This window comes from Phaseolus vulgaris, chromosome 3 (assembly GCF_000499845.2).
Source record: "Phaseolus vulgaris cultivar G19833 chromosome 3, P. vulgaris v2.0, whole genome shotgun sequence".
NCBI lineage: Eukaryota > Viridiplantae > Streptophyta > Magnoliopsida > Fabales > Fabaceae > Phaseolus > Phaseolus vulgaris.
This window is the reverse complement of record NC_023757.2, coordinates 31,577,088-31,601,028: the sequence shown is the minus strand read 5'-3', so window position 1 is coordinate 31,601,028 and position 23,941 is coordinate 31,577,088. Positions and strand designations below refer to the sequence as shown.

General features: G+C 31.5%; 2 protein-coding genes across 2 annotated transcripts; both read left to right on the top strand.

Moving 5' to 3' along the window:
• The first annotated feature begins 10,397 nt into the window (after positions 1 to 10,397).
• Positions 10,398 to 17,189, top strand: LOC137807135 (kinesin-like protein KIN-7B). The gene is made up of 15 exons (XM_068607606.1): positions 10,398 to 10,644; positions 11,145 to 11,401; positions 11,666 to 11,755; positions 11,906 to 12,006; positions 12,182 to 12,295; positions 12,400 to 12,481; positions 12,713 to 12,780; positions 12,951 to 13,010; positions 13,094 to 13,218; positions 13,770 to 13,965; positions 14,463 to 14,600; positions 14,890 to 14,979; positions 15,051 to 15,962; positions 16,285 to 16,592; positions 16,795 to 17,189. Exons 2-15 carry the CDS (start codon positions 11,164 to 11,166, stop codon positions 17,114 to 17,116), a joined length of 2,844 nt encoding a protein of 947 aa, XP_068463707.1. The 5' UTR covers positions 10,398 to 10,644; positions 11,145 to 11,163; the 3' UTR covers positions 17,117 to 17,189.
• A 1,198-nt stretch (positions 17,190 to 18,387) lies between these two features.
• Positions 18,388 to 21,770, top strand: LOC137807134 (eukaryotic translation initiation factor 3 subunit K). Its single transcript, XM_068607605.1, has 8 exons — positions 18,388 to 18,605; positions 18,735 to 18,791; positions 18,878 to 18,928; positions 19,064 to 19,126; positions 19,834 to 19,884; positions 19,959 to 20,025; positions 20,828 to 20,910; positions 21,338 to 21,770. Exons 1-8 carry the CDS (start codon positions 18,492 to 18,494, stop codon positions 21,539 to 21,541), a joined length of 690 nt encoding a protein of 229 aa, XP_068463706.1. The 5' UTR covers positions 18,388 to 18,491; the 3' UTR covers positions 21,542 to 21,770.
• Positions 21,771 to 23,941: the final 2,171 nt, after the last annotated feature.

Here is a 23,941-nt window from a genome sequence, read left to right as displayed (position 1 = left end):
TCAGTGGGCACTAACATGGTTTTGTAGGGACTCAAATTTCAAGTAAATGGCTTTTCATTAATGTGTTGATTCCTCACAAATCAAAATGACTTTTCTTACACTCAAAGCGTCATTCAAAAACCTAACTATTCATTCCTTTTTGGTATCACTTCCTCTTCATTCTTCAACTTAATCAACTCCTAATTTTATTATTTATAAAACCTACCTATAGTAAATAATAACCATCTTACAGATATTATATAATTATAAAATTTAATAAAAGTATTCATCTTTATTTATGTAACTATTTTTAATATATATAATTTGTTATTAATTTTACACTTACAATTTATTTTATTACTTTTATTATTTATAAAAATTAACTATAATAAATACTAATTATATTCAAATAATAATATTATACAATTATAACATGATAAAAATTAACAGAAAATATTTATTTTATAATTTTTTCTCTTAATAATTGTTATAATATTTATTTTTTATTATCAGAAAAAAATAGAAACTTAGACATCTATACACCTATATTTTCTCTAGTATATATAAGATATAAATATTCTTTTTCAAATATTATCAAGATTCTAATCACTTAACTAGTTTACTTGGCAACAAATAATATAGTAAGTTGTAATTAATGGATGAAAGAAAAATCATAAAAAATAGAATTATGTTTTTTGAAAACATAATGTAACATAAAAAAATATAATTTAAAATCTAAAGGTAACAACGTGATAAGGTTTATTGATTTGTTATGCCTAACATAAATGAAGTAATGCAGCAGTGATAGTTACCAACCCAAAAACTGCTACCTTTCATAGTCAAGTTAGCAATTTGTTCATACATAGCTTTCAACCATGTTTCCTCATCTTCTCTTTCAATATATATTTGATGAGTTTAGTTATTATATATTTACTAGTTTTACACTCTTATTTAATTTTGTATAATTGTTGATATATATTTTGAAATGGTTATTATAAAATTGATAAATTTATTATACATCTATATTTTTATTAGATAGTTATTAGAGAAAATAATGTAGATGAACAAAAGAGAAGAAGGAAGATAAATTATATGAAAATGAATATATCTTCTATTCTTCTATTGAAAACAAAACAAATGGTCTGAATATATACAAGCAGTACACACATCTTAAGTCTAACAATGAAAAATAAAGAGTCAATCAATAAATACTAGAATCAGAAAAGGACAAAATAAATATTATACACAACAACTAAGAATTAGAAAAAAGACAAAATTGATATTAGCTTCAATATAGAAGTATTGTATTCGTATCCTTTAATACCCCCGCATTCTGGGGAACAAATATTGATGAGACTCAACTTGAAATAAAACTCTTAGAAAGATTAAGGATTTAAGACTTTGGTATAAATGTCAGCCTATGGTGGAAATGGGAAGCAAATCGTTGAGACCCTTATTCAGTTTTTCTCAAACAACGTGACAATCTATTTCTATGTGTTTCATACACTCGTGAAACATTAGATTTGCTGCAATGTATCTTGCTAAGTCATTGTCAAAATATAAAAGAGATGACTTCTCAAAAGGAACTTTGAAATATTAAAAAATATAAGTTAGTCATTAGATTTCACATGTAACCGTGTTCACCATTATCCTATATTCAGCTTCACATGAACTCTTTGATATTGTTTCTTGCTTCTTTGATTTCCAAGATATGAGGGAATTTCCAAGATACACACTAAAAAAACAGTCACTGATTGTCATGAATCACTACAGGTGCCCCAATCATTATCACAAAAAGGCTTGAAATAAGGTTAGAAGAGAAAAATAAACCAAGACTTTGAGCTCTTTTAATATATTTGAGAATTTTAATCATTACAGTATTGTGAGCAATTGTAGGCTTAGCAAGAAACTAAGAAATTTGTTGCACAAAAAAGGTTATGTCAGGTTGGGTATTAGTGAGATACATAAGTCTTTCAATCAATCTTTTGTAAACTTGAATATTTGTGAAAGGACTTCTAGCATAAGACAATTTTGAATGTCTGATTCAAGGTTTGTTTGATTCAATCAATCTCCTCTTTATCATTTCCTGTCAATATTATATCATCCACATACACCAATAATGTTGTAAGAGATCGTTCAAAAGAATTAATGAACAATGAATGATCATTCATAGATTAAGTATATCTTGCAGAAAGCAAAAAGGATGACAGTTTGGAAAACTACTCTTTGTTAGCTAGCTTAAGGCCCCCTTTTCAATTTACAAACTTGTCCTGGTTGAATAGAAGTAAATCTAGAAGTAGCAACCATGTATACATCTTTCAACTCTCCATGTAAACAGACATTGTTTATGTCTAACTGTTTCAATTCCCAATTATAAAAAGAAGTTAGAGAAAGAAACAACCCTATGATAGTCATCTTTTCTACTAGAGAGAAAGTATTAAAGTAGTCAATGCCTTTTGTTTGTGTGTATCCCTTTGCCACTAGCTTTGTTTTATACCTTTCAATTGATTCATTAGCCTTATATTTTATTTTGAATACTCATTTGCAACCTATGACAACTTTGTCCTTAGGCAGAAGAGTAGTCTCCCAAGTTTGATTTGACTCCAAAGAAGATATCTCACATTATATAGTTTTTCTCCAACAATCATGTTGCACAACTTCAAAATGAGTGTTTGCCTCAACATGTGAAGAAAGAGGCGTAACAAAATATGTTTAAGAATGTGATAAATTGTTATAAGATAAAAACATAAATCAAAGGATATTTAACTCTTGAAGATATATTGGAAACATTAAGATTACAATGATAATTCTTTAGATATTAAAGTGGTCTTTTTATCCTTGAACTCATTCGATTTGACTGATCTGATTCAGAATTTTGTCCTATGTCAAGATCTTCATCAAGGTTCATCAAGGTTTTAGTTTATAAGGGAACAATTATTATTATTGTTATTTTAAGCATTATCAAGGATATGACCAATAAATTTTGGGTAAATGAGATTGTATCATGAGAGATCTTACTACATTTTTTCAACTATACTATTTTGTTGTGGAGTATTAACACATAACATTTTATGTACTATTCATTTGTTGACAAAGAAATTAGTCATTAAAAATTCATTCTCAATATCACTTCTTATTATTTGTATTATTTGTATTATTGTCTCAAATTGTGTTTGAATAAAAATAACAAAATTTTCCAAAATCTTAACAACTTCATATTTTTGTTCTAAAAGAAAAATTAATGAGTACCTCGAATAGTCATCAATTATGGTCAAGAAATATTTATGATCTTGAATTGATGGTATAAAGTATGTTCCCCATGAATCTACATAAGTCACATCAAAATATTTTTTTGATTTATATGTACTAATAGGAAAAGAAAGACTTTTTTTGCTTTGCGAATGACAAACATCACAAACAAAGATTTTGTTATATTTAACAAAAAGAAATTTATTCTTGAGAACATCTATACATTTGTTTGAAACATGGCCTAATCGAAAATGCCAAAGGATTTCAAGACCACTAGCACTAACATTAACAATATTGATGATATATGTAGATTTGGTGGGTTTGATTTTAAGTTTCTGGTAGGATGAGACCCTATGTGTAAAACATATCTTGCATCTTAGTTGAACCAATCATCTTCAAGGAGTTATTGTCCTTAATGTGATAGCCATTAGAGTCAAAGGTAAGAACATAAGATAAATTATCAACCAATTTTTTTACTCAAAGAAGATTAAAAGTGAAGCAAGGAATATACACGACATTGTATATGACATGATTTTGATTGAGAAAAACACTTCCAAAATAACTGGCAATAACTTGATCATTTGGTAATTTGACACAAATAGGGTTAAATTGTTGATATGAAGTGAAATGAGTTAAGGATGAACAAATATGGTCAGTAACACCACTATCAAGAATCCAAAAATCGAAGGAAGAAATAAATTTATTACCAATGTGTGTTGTCATGTTGGAAGGAATAACAAAGACTTTATTAAAAATATTGTCACTAGATTTAGATTGTTGTAAAAGAGTTAACAATGTTTGATACTGCTTAAGAGTAAAACCAATTTGTTAAGACTGCACTTCTGACTTTGAACCTCAATGATTCTGCTCATCATTATTAGAATTTGTATTTTGAAAAACTTCATTAGCATGAATTTTATCATGGTTTTTATTTTTAAACTTGGAATGAGATGGAAAGTCATGCTTTCTATAGCATGTATCAATAGTATGCCATGTCTTTCCACAATGTCTGCAAATTTTAGAAATATGTTCTTTTCCATAACCAGAACCTCTTCCATAGGTTGTAACATTGTTTTTATATCCTCCTTTGTTAGCAACAATCATTGCCTTAGATTGATCACAAAAAATTGTCTCTCTTGTTGTGTAATGAGAGAGCAAACTCTATTGAAGGATGACAAATGATCCATCAATAAGATTTGAGCTCTCACAGTCACATAATTATCATTTAGCCCCCTTAGAAATTTAACAATATGGTTTTGCGCTTTATACTTAGAAACATTCACAAAAGCATTGCAGGTGCATTTAGAAGCAATTAGTAGGCAAAAAATATCAAGTTCATTCCAAAGAATTTTTAGCTGAGTGAAATAGTTTGTAATAATCAACTCACCTTGTTTGAAAGAAGAAATAATCTCCTGAACATCAGAAATACGAATCATGTCTCCTTGTGAGAACCTTTCCTTTAAATCATTTCATGTGTTAAAGGCATTGTCCATACAGATCATGCTTTGTGCAATGGATTGAGAAACAACTTTGAGCATCCATGAAACAACCAACATATTGGCTCTGTGGCATGTTGGAAACAATGAGTTGGTATGATTAAGAGCTTTTATGGTTCAATCAATGAATATCTTGTTCTTTTAAATGAGGCTCATTTGAAATGAATGAGACCAACGATGATAGTTTGGTCCGTCAAGAATAATAAGGACAATGAGAAATGAAGGATTGTACGATGATCTAACATAATAAGGTGAACAAAGATCTTGTGAAGGATCAACAATTTCACCCATGGGTAAATCTAGCAATTAAAGCTCTTGTAGGATCTTTGATACCATATTAAAAAAAAAAAGCAAAGATGAATGATGGCTTTTCTATGGCAAGTGCGTCGTATTGTCAGAAGTAATAATTTGTCTCTAAGGACGGATATCGAACCCACAAGGAATAATTGAATAATCAAGTAAAAGATTCACTAAATAGAAAACAAAATAATAAAGTTTGTTGGAGTTGTTAAGATTGTAATGATTAATAAGAAAACAAGTCAAAGAGTTTGTTGTTTCAATTGGAAAAATAGGGATTGAGGTTCATCTTTATCACTCTTTTGTATTTCGATTAGCATGACAATATTATGTCCTTTGATTGATATTGATGCCCGTATAAAAATCATTTATATTGATTCATTGCATATAAAATTATTAAGATGCTACCTAAATATTGATTCCTCGCATATTTATAAAAACTTCTTATCATTAAGATAAGACGTTGATAGCAATTAACATTTCAAATCTATTCCTAGCATTCAAACATGTTAAGCATTATCATTTGGGTCAAAAACATATAAGTATTTTCCGGTCAAATCTAAATTTTGAGATCATGGTAAACCAAACATTACAAACAAAATGACAATACCAATCATCAATCAAGAACAAAACATTATGTTTAGACATCACCTCAATACATAAGAATTTGAACAAATTACTCCTAATCCCAAAGGATAGAATTGGCCACACATGACGAATATTACACACAGGGAAAGCATGAAAAGAAGATCCAGGATGTCTCTCCTTTACGACTGCCTCCTCTAATGTTTCTCACACCTCATATTCTCCCAATTGGGTTACAAGTCACTCAATGGTGTTTTTCTCTCAATCTTGCACACTAGGGTTGTGCCTCAAACCCCCTATTTAACCTAATTTTCATGGGCTTAAGTGGATTCTCGCTCAAGCAAGATTGAGCTCGTTTGAGCGAGCAAAACGTCGTCCAACCCAACTTCAATGGTGATATCTCGCTTAAGCGAGCTCCCCTAGTGGTAAGATGACTTTATGGCACGTTTGGGCAATTTTGGTGAGTGTTGGTGCATTCCAACTTTCTCTTTTTAGCTTTGGATATTTTCCTTTTGCCCAATTATCTCCATTCTCCCGTAGAATCTTATAATCCTGAAATTAACACAAAATTTAGGAATAAATCATTCCTATTCAATTACAAATCGCAAAATATGTAAAATGATATAAATTCATAAATTAAGGTTATTTTATACTTATTTTAGAAATTAATACTCATAAGTGCATATATTTTAATATGAAATATTACTGAAATTTGGCACTTATCAAGTTTCTAACACCTCTTATTCTCCTAGTTGGATTACAATTCACTCAGTGTTGTTTTCCTCTCAATCATGTGTGTCTAGGGTGATGCCTCAAGCCTCCTATTTAACCTAATTGGCTTGGGCTAAGTGACTTCTCGCTTGGGCGTTATTGGGCTCACCTAGGCGAGTTGCACGAAAATGGGCCCAACGTCACTGAAGTGATCTCGCCTGGGCGAGATAGGGCTTGCTTAGGCGAGATCCTCTAGGGCATCTGGCTTAGGCGAGTTTGGACGAGCTTTGGTGAGTTGGTGCATTCCAACTTTCCTTTTTTAGCTTTGTATATTCTACTTTTGCCCAATCATCCCCATTTTTTCCTAGAATTATGAAATTAACATAAATTTGGGAATAAATCATTCTTATTCAAATCTAAATCAAAAAATATGTAAAAATGTATAAATTCATAAATTATGAGTTATTTTATGTTTATTTTATCAATTAACATCCATAAGTGATTGTATTTTAGTATGAAATATTACTGAAATCTGACACTTATCAATGAACAAAAGAGAAAAAGGAAGACAAAGAATATGAGAAAGAATATTTCTTCTATTTTTCTATTGAAATCAAAGTAGGTGGTCTAAATATATACTAATAATACATCCATTATAGGTCTAGCTAAAGAGAGAGTATGGAAAAGAAAGAGTCAATCAATAAAGACTAGAATCAAGAAAGACAAAATAAAGGTTATACACCTGTATACAGAGAAACAACTAAAAATTAGAAAATATAAAAATTGATATTAGCTTCTTTCTTAAAGCCTTGTATCCATATCCTTTAATAATAACAATATGGTATATGTATTTATTTTCATATTTAATATGGGTATATAAATATGATTTTGACATTGCATTGCATTTGTTTATGATTTTAATCACTTTATTGTTTGTTGTCGATCAATTTTATTTCTTATAAAGTTCTTTTCTAAAATAAAATATTTTTTCGTTATTTACTCATAATGTGAAAAAAATCAAATATCAAATAACAAGTTCATGTTTCTTAGGTAATTATATGCAAAAATTGCGCCTAAGGTGATAAATTGTCCTCTTTTGAGTATAAACAAATCCATCATCTGACTTGCATATAGTATTAATGACTATTTTACGGTTAGTGTATCGTTTCAGAAGTAATAATTTGTCCCTAAGGATAGATATCGAACCCACAAGGAACATTTGAATTCTCAAGTATAAGATTCACTAAATAGAAAACAATATAATAGAGTTTGTTGGAAGTTTGTTGTATATGATTGCAAGAATGTAAATAAAGCAAAATAAAAAGTTGTTGATTCAATTAGAAAAATTGGGATTGGGGTTCATCCTTCTCACTCTTTTGTATTTTGAAAAGCATGATAATATTGTATATCTTTGATTCATATTAATGCTCATATAAAATTCATTTATATTGATTCCTTGCATATAAGATTATTAAGATAGTCTCCTAAATATTGATTCCTGCATATTTATAAAAACTCCTTATCGTTACGAGCAAATGTTGATAGCAATTAACATTTCAAATTTATTCCTAGCATTCAAATATGTTAAGCATTGCCATTTACGTCATATGCTTATAATATTTTTCAGTCAAATCTAAAGATCAAAATCATGACAAAACAAACGTTAAGAATAAAATGACAATATCAATCATCAATCAAGAACATAATATTATATTTAAATATCAACTCAATACATAAGAGTTTGAACAGATTACTCTCAATCCCAAAGGGTATAATTAGTCACTCATGTTGGTCATTACAAGCATGAAAAGCAAGAAAAGAAGATCCATGAAGTTTCTCCTTGACGGCTACCTCCTCTAGAGTTTTCTATCACCTTCTATTCTCCCAATTGATGTCTAAGATTATTCATCACGTCTCATATTTAACCTAGTTGGGCTTGAACTAAGTGAATGCTCGTCTAAGTGTGATTGGGCTCGCATGGGCGAGATTGGGCTCGCTTGGGCGAGTTACTCTTGAGTGCTTCTAGCATAACGAGTTTGTGCGAGTTAAATCAAGTACCAAAACCCTATTAATTCTTTTGATATCAAACTTTGATTTCCTCTAACAAGAAGATGGGGGTTGAGTCTTTGTTTGGATTACATTACAATATAATTCTCTCACTAGTGCAATGTTGGTTGAAGTAGGAAATATCCATAATCTAGTCTATTTTTTTCATTTTAGTTCCTCTTGAAATTCAATCAATTCGTTTTCTTTAAGCTAAATTTTTCATTTTATAATTAATTTGATGAAAAATAATAAATGGGATACTTCATGAGTCTTGAAATTGTAATGAAATACTTGGAAACTAGGTTGTGATGGTTGTCGAGGTGAGTTGAAGTAAGTTGTTGATTTTGTTTCTGAAGATGACTTGGATCTTAAGAAGGATGAAGATTGACTTTGATGCTTGATGGAGTTTCATGTTTAAGTGTTTAGTGTATTTTATATTTCAATGAATGTATGTTTTTGTTGAAACTATGTGATGTGATGTTGTGGTGTGTTGTTATTTCAGATTAAAAGTTGTAGTAAATTACAATTATTACGACAATGGCATACCATACATCCTAGTTATTATCTTTGAATGTTAACTTCCATAACATGGATTTTTATTAGTTCCTTTCCTCGAATAGAAAATAGTGACTCAAACCTTAACTCTTCTTTACATTAGAATTTTAGAAAGCATTACTCCGTGAATATAATCCAATTAGAAAATTTCTCATAAAACATAAAACATTCCAAAAAAATCTATTAAAAATAAATTGGCTTAGATCTATCCATTCACAAATTTGATTGAGTGAAATTTCTTCTATCCTAGTCAACTAAGAAGGTTTCAGTGTAATTATATTAAAAAAAACTCAGAAAAAATCGTGATAATAGATAAAAAAAATAACTATCCAGTTATTCTATGTATAGATTTTAAGAAACAATTAAATGATAATATAATATTTTTATTATATATATATATATATATATATATATTCCTATGTTACACATATTGAAAAACAAAAGAGAAATAAATTATCAAAAAATAAAGAAAAAATAACAAATGTAATAAAAAATGAAAGGAGATTAAAAAAATGGGTAAAACATATAAAAGAGAAAATTAGTAAAATATAATAATAAAATGCTTGGTTTACACCCTTAAACACAAATAAATAGTATTGGGGAATATTGAGTACAACCAACTTGGCTTGGAACAATGTTGTGTTTTTTATTTATTTTTCGTTAAAAAGTGTCGGCCCAAAAGATAGGACTTGTAGCCATTGGTTTCTTTCTACTTCCCCAAAGTTAATTATGAATTGGAAAGTTGAAAAAGAAAAAGTAGAATTTCTCAAACCGAATCATATCGGAATCAGGGCAATGATGAACACTCAGTACAATCACGTTAATTAATATGGAATCACTTTTGTGTGAAAAAAAAACCTGCGTATTTATTTAACTTAAAAGTGATATTCTCGTTATTAATTAATAGATTTCAATAATTATTGGAACATGAGAGACAAAAACATCTGGATATGGAATTGTACAAGAGTTACCACTATGATCACGAGTGCACTAGGTCATCTTTACCAAAAAAGAGTTACATAAATGCTCTTTTTCAACAATGTATATAGATTCAACGGAGATTATTTATTTATTTATTTCCACGATTATCGTAGACAAAATTCTTAAAATCATGAAAAAGACATTGATATAAAAATAAATAAATAAACCCTAGTGCCACGAATAGGCGTGACAAACGACGAGACATGTGACGCCACACATTTTTCAATTGAGATTAAAATAATTTTTGTAACAAGGCTCTTAATAAGGATATAATTTTAAATGAAGCATATAAAAAACATATATAATTAAGAGAAGTCCCATTATCAATTATATCACGATTCTAATTTCCCACTATTTCAACGTAACACTGTGTAACAAAATGGTGCTTAATGAAGAAAATACGAAAGAACTGAGAGAGGCCCAAGAAGCCCAACAAAGCCCACGCCGTGAAGCCCATGGTGAAGGCCCGTGAAAGTGGAGAATGTGGGACCAAAATTTAAAACGTCCGTTTTTATTATTTCCCGTGCCGATGCGCGCTCTGAACGGAAGGGCCACCATAGAAGTAGCCGTTACTATACCTCATACTATCTCTGGAACATTGCATTTCAGAGCGTTTTTTCTTTTTCCAACAGTAAATCTCAAGAGATTCCAGAGTTTGACTTCGGAACTTCAAACTACGTCGTTCACTATTTCCGCCGCCGAGTTCGCCATTTCCGGCCACCGTGTACTCCTTCTTCACTTGCAGGTTCTTCTCCTATTTTATTTCTCAAAGAATCATTTTCTTTTCTTGAGAAACATGCCTTGAATGTGCAGTGTAAAGATCAAGAAAAAGCTTTAGTAACATATCTTATGAAGCAGAAATGTCAAATCGCCCTTGTGAAGTTGTGGGAATATACTTTTGTTTTTTCGGATGTGTTCTTGTTACTCGATTCGGCGATATTAGAAGCTTCATAGCATACTAGGTTTTAGCTGAGTCTTCTCTCGTTCTTTGCATAGTAGCTTATTTTGAAATTTTAAATCAGATTTTTAATTTCTACTTCTACGAAACTTAAATATCCGGTTTTCTTTCTATTTCTATTACTGTTATTACTATCCTTCTCATCCAACACAGTGAGCTGCAAAGAGGCTAAACGATTTCGGAAGAATATGGCATAGTTATTATTTATAATGCTTTTTTGTCTCAGTTGTTTCTCTTAGAAATGAAGCGTTGTAAAATGCTCTTGCTGATGGATGATTGATCTGCAGAAATTAACGGCGGAGTACGATGACGGGAACGCCGGCGGCGGTGGCAACGCCGCTGTCTAAGATGCAGAGGATTCCGTCAGGCACCCCTGGTGGTCCCAAAGTTCGGGAGGAGAAAATCCGAGTCACGGTTCGGATGAGGCCACTCAGTAGAAAGGAACAAGCGATGTATGATCTTATTGCTTGGGACTGTTTGGATGAGCACACTCTCGTGTTCAAGAATCCAAACCAAGAGAGGCCTGCAACACCATACACCTTCGGTACCGGGTTAAACATTTTTTTTTCAAAAGGAATAGATGTTTGAATTTCTTTTCATTAACTGACATCTTCCTAAATGGGATTTAATGAACTTAAATTCTGTATAAAAAGTAATGAAAATAAATCTGGTTTACTCTAGTAAATTTAAACGACTCTCTAGCGCATTTATTGTTTTAATGTTTTTGGTCGATTGAACTTGTATTTGTTAAGTTTCTATTTCCTTTTATACAATATATTTATCTTATTTATTATGCGTTATGTCACAGATAAAGTTTTTGCACCTGCGTGCTCGACTCAGAGTGTTTATGAAGAAGGAGCTAAAGATGTTGCTTTATCAGCACTTTCTGGAATCAATGGTAATTTATTCTTAGCTAATGCTTATATTAGAACTTCTTTCTCTCTCTCTCTCTCTCTCTCTCTCTCTGCATACATATATATATGTATGTATATATATACCAGATTAAGGGCTGTTTGCATCCGTTCAGCAATTTCCTCTATTCCCGCAGCCACAATTTTTGCGTATGGGCAGACTAGCAGCGGTAAGACATTCACGATGAGAGGCGTCACTGAAAGTGCTATTAAGGACATCTACGAGTACATTAAGAATGTGAGTTACTAGTTAACTGTTGATACCTACCAAACTATGTCAATAATCTTCCACGGAGTATAAGGTAGAGAGTAGAAAAAGATCAATCATGATTTGAATCCTTTTAGTCGAATTGCGGGATTTTAATGGTTACTGATTGTAATTATGAACGTTTTTTCCGTTTTGATTTCCGCAGACACCAGAAAGGGATTTTATCTTGAGAATCTCTGCCTTGGAAATCTATAATGAGACTGTCATAGACCTTCTAAAACGTGAATCTGGTCCTCTTCGACTCTTGGATGATCCTGAGGTATAGTTCAGATATAAATCCCCAGACTGAAATTTGTCAACGAGTGCTTTAGATTTTTGTTGATTTGTAGCAAATCCTGAGGTGTATTTTTTCTTTGGGTATAGAAAGGGACTATTGTGGAAAAGTTGAATGAAGAAGTAGCTAAGGATGGTCAGCATCTAAGGCATTTAATTGGCATCTGTGAAGGTAATTTAGAAATTCGGCGTGGTTTGTCTTGCGAGGTGAGACATATATAGGTTTCTCGAGACATATACAGTATCACCATGTTATTTGACTAATACTTTTCTATCTTACTATTGCCGATGTTCTCTTTGTATAGAATCCATGTATCAGAGTTGTAAAATATAGAAGTTGTGAGCATTTTACACTTAGGTTATCGGCATAGTACTATTGTTCATGTAAATGTTTTGTCTACAGCGCAAAGGCAAGTGGGGGAAACTGCTTTAAATGATAAAAGTTCAAGATCACATCAAATAATCAGGCTGGTAAGCTCAGTTGAGGAAAAAATATAAGTATTCATTCATCATTATCTTTTAAGATGATAATGCATGCTGATTTCAGTAATTCAGCTTGGTTAATTTTTTGATTTCTTTTATATGGTTACTTTATTTTTGCTTACTGCTCTGTAATCACTATTTTTGTATGAATATTTCAGACTGTAGAGAGCAGCCTTCGTGAAAGTTCAGGTCACGTAAAGTCTTACATAGCCAGTTTGGTATGTTTTGTCTTCATAGTTTGGCATGATGATACTCTTGATAACAGGCTAGTCATACTGATGAGTGATTATTATAACCTCAGAATTTTGTGGATCTTGCTGGAAGTGAACGCGTCTCTCAAACAAATACATGTGGAGCAAGAATGAAGGAAGGGAGCCATATCAACAGAAGTTTGTTGACACTTGCATCAGTCATCAGGAAGCTAAGGTCCAGCAACCGTAGATTTTTTAAATATCCAAATGCATGTGGCTACTTTGCCATTGTTCTTCTACTAAAGAGTCATGATTACACGTAAAAGTTTTAGCAGCCAGGAGGATAATTAAGCTGCAGAGAAAGAAATCCTAAAAGACTTATTTGTTTGTTTCTTAAAGAAAAAAACATTTTTTATAAGTAAGAATGTGTTTAAGAGCTCCACAATAACTATTTAATTTTAAAAAAAAACTCAAGACAAGATTTATGTTTTGAGTTTTTAGTTTATCCAAATGTCACGGCAAAATTGGTTTCTTGCGATATTAAAGTCAGAGATTCGTCTTTGAAACAGTCGCCCCAGTTATAAGAAATAAGATTGCTTTCATCTAGAAACTGGGTTCCGTAACTATATCAGTAGTCCACTTTAGGAACCCAGTTTTTCTCGTAATCGTTTTTTCATTCAATGACTATAGATTGTTAACTGTGTAAATTGAAATTGGCATTAATAAAAACAGAAGTCTGATACACAAAGTCTGATTCAGCTTTTTGAAGTTTTCTTTGCTTTGCAGTGGCGGAAAACGTGGTCACATACCGTATCGAGACTCAAAATTGACACGAATTTTGCAGTCTTCATTAGGAGGGAATGCTCGAACAGCTATTATATGTACCATAAGTCCTTCCTTAAGTCATGTGGAGCAAACAAGAAATACACTAACATTTGCTAACAGTGCAAAGGAAGTCATTAATACTGCCCGAGTGAATATGGTATGATTAAATGTCTAAATATGACTTGTTTGATTGGACAGAAGATTAGTATGAAAATATCTTTTACTCGTGTTCTTATATTATTACTACATAAAAATAAATTTCCTAAAAATTCGTTTCTAAACTGAAGCTTGCAGAAGTTTGACATCTTTCAATCTTATTGACAAGTGTAATTTTGAATGATTGCTCTCGTAGGCTTCTGGTAGTTAGTTCATAGAGAGTATCCAACCACAAATGTACTAGCAGCAAAAGGGTATTTATTTGATAGAATTATTTTAAATTATTGAAAAAAATGTTATGTATGCACATTTTTCGTAAAAAGAACATTGTCTTTTATTTCTAGTGGCAATTCTAAAGGTCTTATTTTCTTATGCGCTCACTGCGTGATATTAAAAAAAATATTATTTCAAGTGGCCAACCCATCGATTAGATGCTTTCATTCTTTCCAAGAGAAAAAAAAGTATCATACTAAGACAAATGGTGATAATTTTTAACAGGTTGTTTCAGATAAGACACTAGTTAGACAATTGCAAAAGGAAATTGCCAGGCTTGAAGGGGAGTTACGAAGCCCTGACCTTTCTTCAAATTCATGTCTAAGGTCATTGCTAGTTGAAAAGGAGTTCAAAATTCAGCAGGTGCAAACTTCTCTATTTGGTCTAAACTTCTTTTGTTAATAAACATGTAGTCCATAATTTCTATATGTCTGTACATTTCAACACTTAAAGTATTCATATTCGGGATCCATTCAAAGCGTTTAGCTTTCCCATTCCATAACTGGTTTTCAGTTGGCTGCTTTTCTCGTTGCATGAACTTGTGAAAGACCAAGCTATTAAAAATTCTTAACAAAAAAGTGACTTTTCTTGAGTTTTTGTGCAAAAGAGAAACTCTTTAGGATGAATTGAATTGATAAAAACGAATTTGCAGATGGAGAGGGATATGGAAAACCTGAGGCAACAGAGAGACCTTGTACAAGCTCAACTTGATCTGGAAAGAAGAGCGAATAAAGTTCCAAAGGTATTCTAATAGTCATATCACATTAGTGTAACCCTGATATATTTTCTGAAACAAATTATATAATTTTTCAGGGATCAAACGACTATGGACCCTCTAGTCAAGTTGCCAGATGTCTTTCTTTTCCTGAAGAGAAAGAATCAGCTAATGGTAAATGTACACCAAAAAGAAGAGAGGCAGTAGGCAGGCAGGCGATGCTGAAGAGTTTATTGGCTTCTCCTGATCCATCCTTACTGGTCGGTGAGATTCGAAAGCTTGAGAATAGGCAGCTGCAGCTCTGTGAGGATGCAAATCGAGCCCTTGAAGTTCTGCACAAGGACTTTGCAACTCACAAACTTGGGGATAAAGAAACTGCTGAAACCATGTCGAAAGTATTATCTGAAATAAAAGACTTGGTAGCTGCCAGCTCTACTCCAGAAGAAATTGTGGCTGCAGATAAGGCCGACCTAATGGAAAAGATCACTCAGTTGAAAAATCAAGGGAACACCATTGCATCTTTAGAAAGGAAATTGGAGAATGTTCAAAAATCTATAGACAAGCTTGTTTCTGCTTTTAGTTCAGAGGAGACTCCAGAGAACAAGACCCCGCTGAAAAGGAAGAAAATTCTTCCATTCTCCTTAAGCAACAGTCCCCACATGCAACATATAATACGTGCTCCTTGCTCGCCTCTCTCCGCTTCGCGTAAAACTATGGAACATGAAATTGAGAACATGGCACCGGAAAACAACATTGGCGTCACTGGCAGTGATACTTTTGCTAAGTTAAATAAAGATACTCCGCGAAAGCATGATGAAAGTTGTGATTCTATTTTATCACGGGAAGGAAGCCCGGCCACACGACAATCAAAATCAGTCAACGTAAAGAAGATTCAAAAAATGTTCAAGAATGCTGCGGAGGAGAACATTCGGAGCTTCCGAGTTTATGTTACCGAGTTAAAAGAGCTAGTCGCAAAACTGCATTACCAGAAGCAACTTCTGGTTTGCCAGGTAAGATTAGTTTATTTCCATATACTCTATATTTGGACTTGAAAAAGAATACTCTAAATATTAATATTTGCGCTTAAATTTTCAATAATTAAATCCTAAAAAATGTAATTCTAAAAAGAATATAAAATAAAAAAAGGACTCTTTTATTATACAATAACATTTTGTTTTGTCACGCTTATATTAAATGTTTTTAAAAACTGTCTCATTCTTGCACTTGTCAGTACTTAAAACTTATATATGGATTTAAGTTTAATATAGTAATTCATTAATTATAATATCCTCTGATAGTTATAAACTTTATTTCATCCCTGCACGGATTTAGGTCTTGGAGCTTGAAGCAAACAAGTCATTGAATGTAGGACATGATGACACTCCTGATCGATCTCCATTACCATGGCATATACTGTTTGAACAACAGAGAAAGCAAATTATCATGTTGTGGCATTTATGCCACATTTCTCTAGTGCATCGGACACAGTTTTTTCTTTTGTTAGGCGGGGATCCTTCTGATCAGATATATATGGAAGTTGAACTTAGAAGATTGACCTGGTTGGAACAGCATCTAGCAGAGCTTGGGAATGCTAGTCCTGCACTTCTAGGTGATGAGCCTGCAAGCTCTGTTTCTGCAAGGTAATCCATCCCCTAAATGAAAAAAGGTTAATTTATGTTGTCTTTTTTTATATCACGTGTATTCGCAGAAGGTTTATTTCAGAAGAAAAAAAAGTAGTAGTAGATGAAATTATTAGTGCATGGCCTATAGCTTTTGTTTGTATTATGATCAGAGAATGGTATTAATCTTTTGCTATTGCATTGTGATCATGAAATGCTGCAGCATCCGAGCTCTGAGGCAAGAAAGGGAATATCTAGCCAAGAAGGTGAACAAACTTACAGCAGAAGAGAGAGAAGTACTTTATACAAAATGGGAAGTTCCTCCAGTTGGAAAACAAAGGAGACTGCAACTTGTGAATAAATTGTGGACTGACCCTTATAACATGCAACATGTGCAAGAAAGTGCTGAAATTGTAGCAAAGCTCATTGATTTCAGTGTATCTGATGAAAACAGCCGGGAGATGATTGAACTAAACTTTTCAAGCCCTTTTAATAAGAAATCATGGGCTGGCTGGAACTTTATATCAAATCTTCTAAACTTTTAAACACTAATTGTTGTAATTGTACTTCATCTATAGTTAAGAGAAGTAGAGAACTAAATTAATAGTTTTATCCCTACATTTTACAAGTGTCTTTTAATTATTCTTTTACATAATAATTACTGGAACCATGTTAATGTCTTCAATTCTCAGAGTCTAACTTTTTTCTCAATAAGAAATTAAAAGTAATGAAAATTAAAACATAATGATAAGAGAGATTAAAGAAATTAAAACTTATAAATATATTTAAAAAAAAACAAAAAGTGTAAATCAAATTAATATTAAGGGTAAAAGAACATACTAAATGAATTACTTTTACTTATCATCACACCAAAGATTAATTCATAACATCTGCTCATCTAAATTTTGTTTATAATAATTTAAGGAAAAATAAAAGTAAGAGTTTGAAAGAAAATTATTTTTGTTTCATTTTCTTTAATTCATGGGTTTAAAATTATTTTTTAAGAAAATTAAAATTTCAATTGTAGAAAATGCTTAATGAACCATCATGGAAAAAATTTCAATTCGCATAAACAGCATGGAAAAAAATACAATGAAACTTTTTCTATATCAGGAGATAAAGAGGATTCTTTTTTGTGTATACAACTTTTCACAATTTTATCCTTTTAACGAACTACTTTTTTAAATCATAATTATTCATAATAAAAAAAATACCAACACAATAAAAAAATTATATACAAAATAAAATACACGTGCATAAAATTCTCCTTATATGATTTTACATCATATATTAAAATTTATTTTTCAAAAAAAAAATAAAATACTGTATATTTTAAATTTTTTAAAAATATATTTGTTAAACTTAATCCTTTTATTTTTGTTAAACTTAATCTCTTTCTTATATACTAGCAAAAACACATCTGAGCATGTGTATTGTATTTTTATTATATTCAAATACATATAATTTTATTATTTTTATAATATAAAAAGAGAATGCATTCCTTATATTTGATTTTTTTACAATTTTACATTTTTAAGTAACTATTTTTTAAATTTAAATAAGTATTCACAGTCAAAAAAATCACCTACACAATAAAAAATCACTTACATAATAAAAAAGTTATTTATTTTAACAATTATTTTTAATAATTTCGTAATATATTTTTATTTCAGCCATTATGTATTATATATTGTATTATTTTTCTATTTTTAATTAATTACTTATAAAAATAATCAAATTATATATATATATATATAATTTTAATGTAATAAAAGATTGTAAATAAACACTGATGTATTTTTCCTAGTTTTTATTTATAATTAGGATTAGAATTCCTCTGTTTTTTTCCATTTAGGCTAAATAAAAGGAGAAGGGTTGAGTAGCAAGAAGAAGTAGGGTTTGCGTTACAGAGCTTTCGAGATGGGAAGAGAAAAAGAGACAACGAAGGTAGCATACACAGTGGAGCAGCTTGTGGCCTTCAATCGATACAATCCCGATATTCTTCCAGATCTTGAAAACTATGTCAACGACCAGGTTCCTTCTCCCTCTCTTTTCTCTATATCCAACTCGCTTCTTCTTCCGTTTTTTCCTAAATCCAAAACCTAGGTTTCCAACCACTCACGTCCAAGCCAACGCCGAATAACAATTTATTTCTCTTACTAGGTTTCATCGCAAACATACAGCCTGGAGGCCAATCTCTGCCTTCTTCGCCTTTACCAGGTGTTTCACTTGTTTCCATCTCAATGGAACTGGTTTATTCATTAGTAATATGTTGCTATTTAGATTCTCATTATCGATTGCTGCAGTTTGAACCAGAGAAAATGAGTTCCCAGATTGTGGCCCGCATTTTGGTTAAGGTATGCTTATTCGTTTCCGTGTTGGCTGTGACTGTTGTTCTTAAACTGACTGCAAGAAATTGGTTGGATTGTGAATGTCGTCACGGGTTCAAATGTTTGTTAATCGATTTTTTTTTTCTTTTTATCTTTGAACAGGCACTCATGGCAATGCCTGCTCCAGATTTTAGCCTCTGTCTCTTTTTAATTCCAGAACGTGTGGTATGATTCTCACAAATGCCGATTCTTTCCTTTCTAGTATTTTGTCTTGCTTTCATTAACAAATAAATAGATGTTTGAATAATTCAGTGACTATGGTTAATGATCAATCACCTGCATTTTATGAATTTTTCTCAGTTGAATGTAGAATGTTTTATGGGATTTGTTATGACAATGATTGAAGTGTGCTAAGTTGTTCGAGGTGATACAATACACATTCTAGGGAAGAAACATTAGAATATTGATTTTGCCAATTCCTTCTCAACAAAAATCATTCTTGGTCATGTGATAGCAATCATCTAGATTAGCCAAACACTTTCTCAATCATTCTTTTATTTTTGTTTCAAATTGCCAACTCTTTAGTTGTATGACTTCAATAACAGAAAAGAAAGCGGACAGGCTTTTTAATTAAAGCTATATGAACCCAAAATTCAATGCAAGGGTAGCTATTACAAAGTGGACGTCCACTTTGTAATAGTAGCTAATCCAAAAGTTATAGGAAAGTTTAGTTACAATCTATGAATGAACTGAATGAGAAAATGAGAATAGGAGGTTCGTTCAAGTTCTACTTCAACCTTAAATTTGTCTTGTTTTGGTTTTAAATACCAGTTTAGCATTCAGCCTAACCATATCATTATCAATGCATTTCCTTGTTTTTGCACAGTATGGCAGTTGATTTCTTTCTTTTGTTATTGTTTTATGAATCTTAGCAAATGGAGGAGCAGTTCAAGACTTTGATTGTTCTGTCTCATTATTTGGAGGTAACCATTGGCTTTATTTGTTGGAGCGCACTAATTAGGCATTTAAAATTAGAAATTAATATGTGCCTCTTCAGACAGGAAGATTTCGGCAGTTCTGGGATGAAGCAGCGAAGAGTCGTCATATAGTTGAAGCTGTGCCAGGTTGTTATATATTTTTAATTTATGAAATGATAATTAGATATAATGACTAATGAACTTTGAATAATTTAACCAATAGATTTGAAATCTAAAAAATATGAAAGCCTTGTTGCCAACTTATTTCGTTATGCTCTATCTGTTTAATTGGATCTTGTCATTTGGAAGCCTCATTACCCCCTGCCATGAAATTGAGCATATATTACAGGACCAGCCATACATATTATGCAGTGTATATTTTTACTGAATGTTGTCATCTCTTCACCTTTTTTGAACTAATGCATTCTTTGTAATGTTCTGCCACTCTCTCTGTCTTGTATTGCTGATAATATGGCTTATCAGGAAACAACTGGATTTTCACCCAGGGTTCATTTGGTAGAGAGTAGAAAAATAGAGTAGACGTAAATAAAAAATTGAGTGAAACAGGTGAGAACTGAAATAAAAACTAAAGGTGTTTAGTTGAAGAGAAATAGTGTATAAATCAGAGATAGAGAGATGAATATGTGAGAAATAGAATGGAGAGTTGTGGTGGAATCCCATAACTTTTAATTCTATCAAACAAACCCAATTAAATCTGTCATCCTATTTCCAATCCTTCCCCTCCAACCATGCTCACCATTAAACTTAACGAGGGCTTAATGGTGTGGCATTAGCATTGATTAAGCTTAGGGGATTCTTTTTTCCCTCCATTAATTCTTACTTAGGGATCGGCTTAGTGGTGTGGCATTGACATTGATTGAGTTTAAGGGCTTCGTTTTTTCCCTTTAATTAATGCTTATATAGAAGCTTAATTTGAATTTGATTGCAGGATTTGAGCAGGCAATCCAGAGACATGCAGCCCATGTCCTTTCCTTGACTTACCAAAACATTCCTAGAACTGTTCTTGCTGAGGTATTTTTATTGTTTTGTCCATTTCAAGCATTGTCTCATTACATACTGGAATATTGTTTCATCCCTAGCTAAGCTAGTATCCGTTAGCCCAAAATCCTTGCTTTTATTCCCTAACTGCTTGTTGAACTGGTGTTTAATGTGACTCATATTATAAGGATACAACACTTTTGAAGTCAACTATGAGCCTCTATTTATTCTTTGAATGTTAAATGGTTTTTCTGGGCATCTTGTTATTTGCATTTTTCTCACTGTTAGTCAGAAACAATTGAGTCAGACCATTTACTGGTATTGTGGATTCTTTTAGTAGCGGTTGGTTCTGTAAAATGTTGTTTTCTTGACTTACACTTACCTGTACGGGTCAGTCAGGAAGCCAGTTTCTAATATTACTTAGAAATATATGATCATTGATTGTGTTAAACTTTCATAGGCTATTAACATGGAAGGTTTATCCTTGGACAAATTCCTTGAGCACCAAGTAGCCAACAGTGGTTGGGTTATTGAGAAAAGCCAAGGCAGGGGTCAACTCATTGTCCTTCCTAGAAATGAATTTAATGACCCAGCTTTGAAGAAAAATGCTGCAGACAGTGTACCATTGGAGCACATCACCCGCATCTTCCCTATTCTTAGTTGATTTTTCTAGGGCTAGACTGCAAAATTTCTTCCCTGAAGGATATACGCGAGTATGAGACCAGTTGGTGCAACATGTTATTTACAATTTTCCTTGGATTCTTAAATTTTAGAATTAGTGGACAGCTATTGTAGTTTTATCGTCCTGTCTAAAATTAATTTGTTTTGCTATACTTTATTACTCATTTTGCATATTATCTGTTCTCTTCACTGCGTCTGCAGTTCCCTGGTTAGATCGGACTCATGAGATATTAATCTTTAAAATTTTCAATTGTGTTTTTGAACATTTTTTGCACTGGTAAAGGTATGTCTAACGTTATCGTATCAACCTTGTTCTTCAAAAAAAAAAATATATTAGGTTTTTATACTATTTTGTCTCTTAACTAAAATTTTTTGTTAAGTTTGTGGTTAATACACAATCATTGACATAATTTATTTAATCTCATTATTTTAATTATGTCATTAAGTAATAGGATGAAAAGAATAAGAATGAGTTTTTGGGAATTTATATTTTTTTTATTGGAGTAAAAATATGTTTGTTGTTTTGAACGTTTCACATTTTTTAATATGTAAAATAACCCATGTGAGTTGGGCTTCTTCTTTCTACACCCTCATAATTTTACTTTCCTTTAAAGTCACTTCCAGATTACCCTTTCCAGAAATATTTTGAAACATGTTTTACGAAAATTTTAGAATAGGAGTTTTGAAATTTCTGGAGTGAGGATTCTAAAATTTCTAGCACGGGATTTTTATAACATATTTCAGAATAGGATTTTAAAAACGGGATTTCCAGAACAAAATTTCTGGAATGCATGGAATAAATTTTAGAACAAGTTATAATAATAACTGAAACAAGTTTATATATGTTTCAGAATTGAGCTTTTTAAACGAGCTAATGTTGGTAGCAGTGGTGTGGTAGTAAGAGAGAATATTTGGCAATTGCTTCCGGCAAAAAAGACGAAACTGTTATTAAAAAAATTTCCGAAATATGTTTTGGATTTTTTTTCTGGAACGAAATTTTATATTACGGATTTTTTTATCTGGAATGGGTTTTTTATTTTTTTTCCGAATTTTCATTTCTGAAACATAATAATTTCTTTTTTTGATTTTTTTTTTCAGAATGTATTATTTTTCAATTTCGGATTTTTTTTTTGAAATAGAATTTTAATTTTTGTTTACAAATTTTTATTTCCAAAACTCAATAATCACTTCTGGATTTATTTTTCCAGAATATATTATTTTCAATTCCAGATTTTTATTTCCGGAATTAAGGGCATTTTTGGAAATTAAAAGAATATGTTGGGTGCAGGTTAAAAATGATTGGGTATAGGAAGCATTTGTCAGAATATTTTAGTCTTTTTTGTTAGTAATAGGGTGCAGTTAGCAATGATAGTGATGCATGCAGCTAGCAAAAGATTGCATATTGTCCCGTCCACTACTCTCTCACTGCACCCCACCACCACTTTTGCACCATCTTACAGAAGAAAAGGAGAAAGTTGCAGTTAGAAGAGCAAAAAATCTCGTTCCAATAAGCTCTTTCCACAACACATTTTCATAATGTGTTTCAGAAAGCTTATTCCAAAAATTTCATTTCAAAAAACATTCTAAAAAGTATTATATACGTTCTGAAAATCCTGTCTTTGAAAAACTTGTTCCGTAAATGTACTTTATGCATTCTAAAATTTCTATTTCAGAAATCTTATTCTAAAAATCTTATCGAGTTCTGAAGAGAATGTATTTCATACATTCGAGTGTGTTCCAGCAAAATTTTCAGAACAGATCATCCATAAGTAAGGTAGAATGGTTAATCTGGATGTAGAAAGTAAAAGCCTGACTAATTTCCTCTGCTCTAGATGTCCTTATGTCTTCTGAAAATAAATTCCATCAAATTTTTAACGGTATTTCTTTCTGCACCCCTATATTTTTCTTCCTGTACCCCTGTATCTATCTAATATAGAATTATTCTTGGTAATTTTGAATGATTTTGGAATAAGATATTTTCAGAATAGAAATTCTGTAAACAAAATGTGTTTTCGAAATAGGAAATTGAGAAGGCAAAAAATCATTTTGAAATATTCTTTCTAAACACATTTTTTTTAATTTCTAGAATGATAAATCCAAAATTTATAAAATGTGTTTTGAAAATTATGTTCCGGAAATGTTCTGGAAAGAGTAATCCAAAAGCATTTTTAAAAGGGATAAAATGGTCTTTTCTGAGAATGATAGGGTGGAGGAAGTCATTTGTTTGGGTGCAGGGAGAAACAGCCAACTTTTAAAACTGGTTAGAAATATAATATACTCAAAGAATAACATAATGAATAACAAATCATAATGTTTTCTGAAGGCCTATTAGACGAAATCATATGCAAGTTTCATCATTTTTTTGCCTACAAATGCTCTAGTG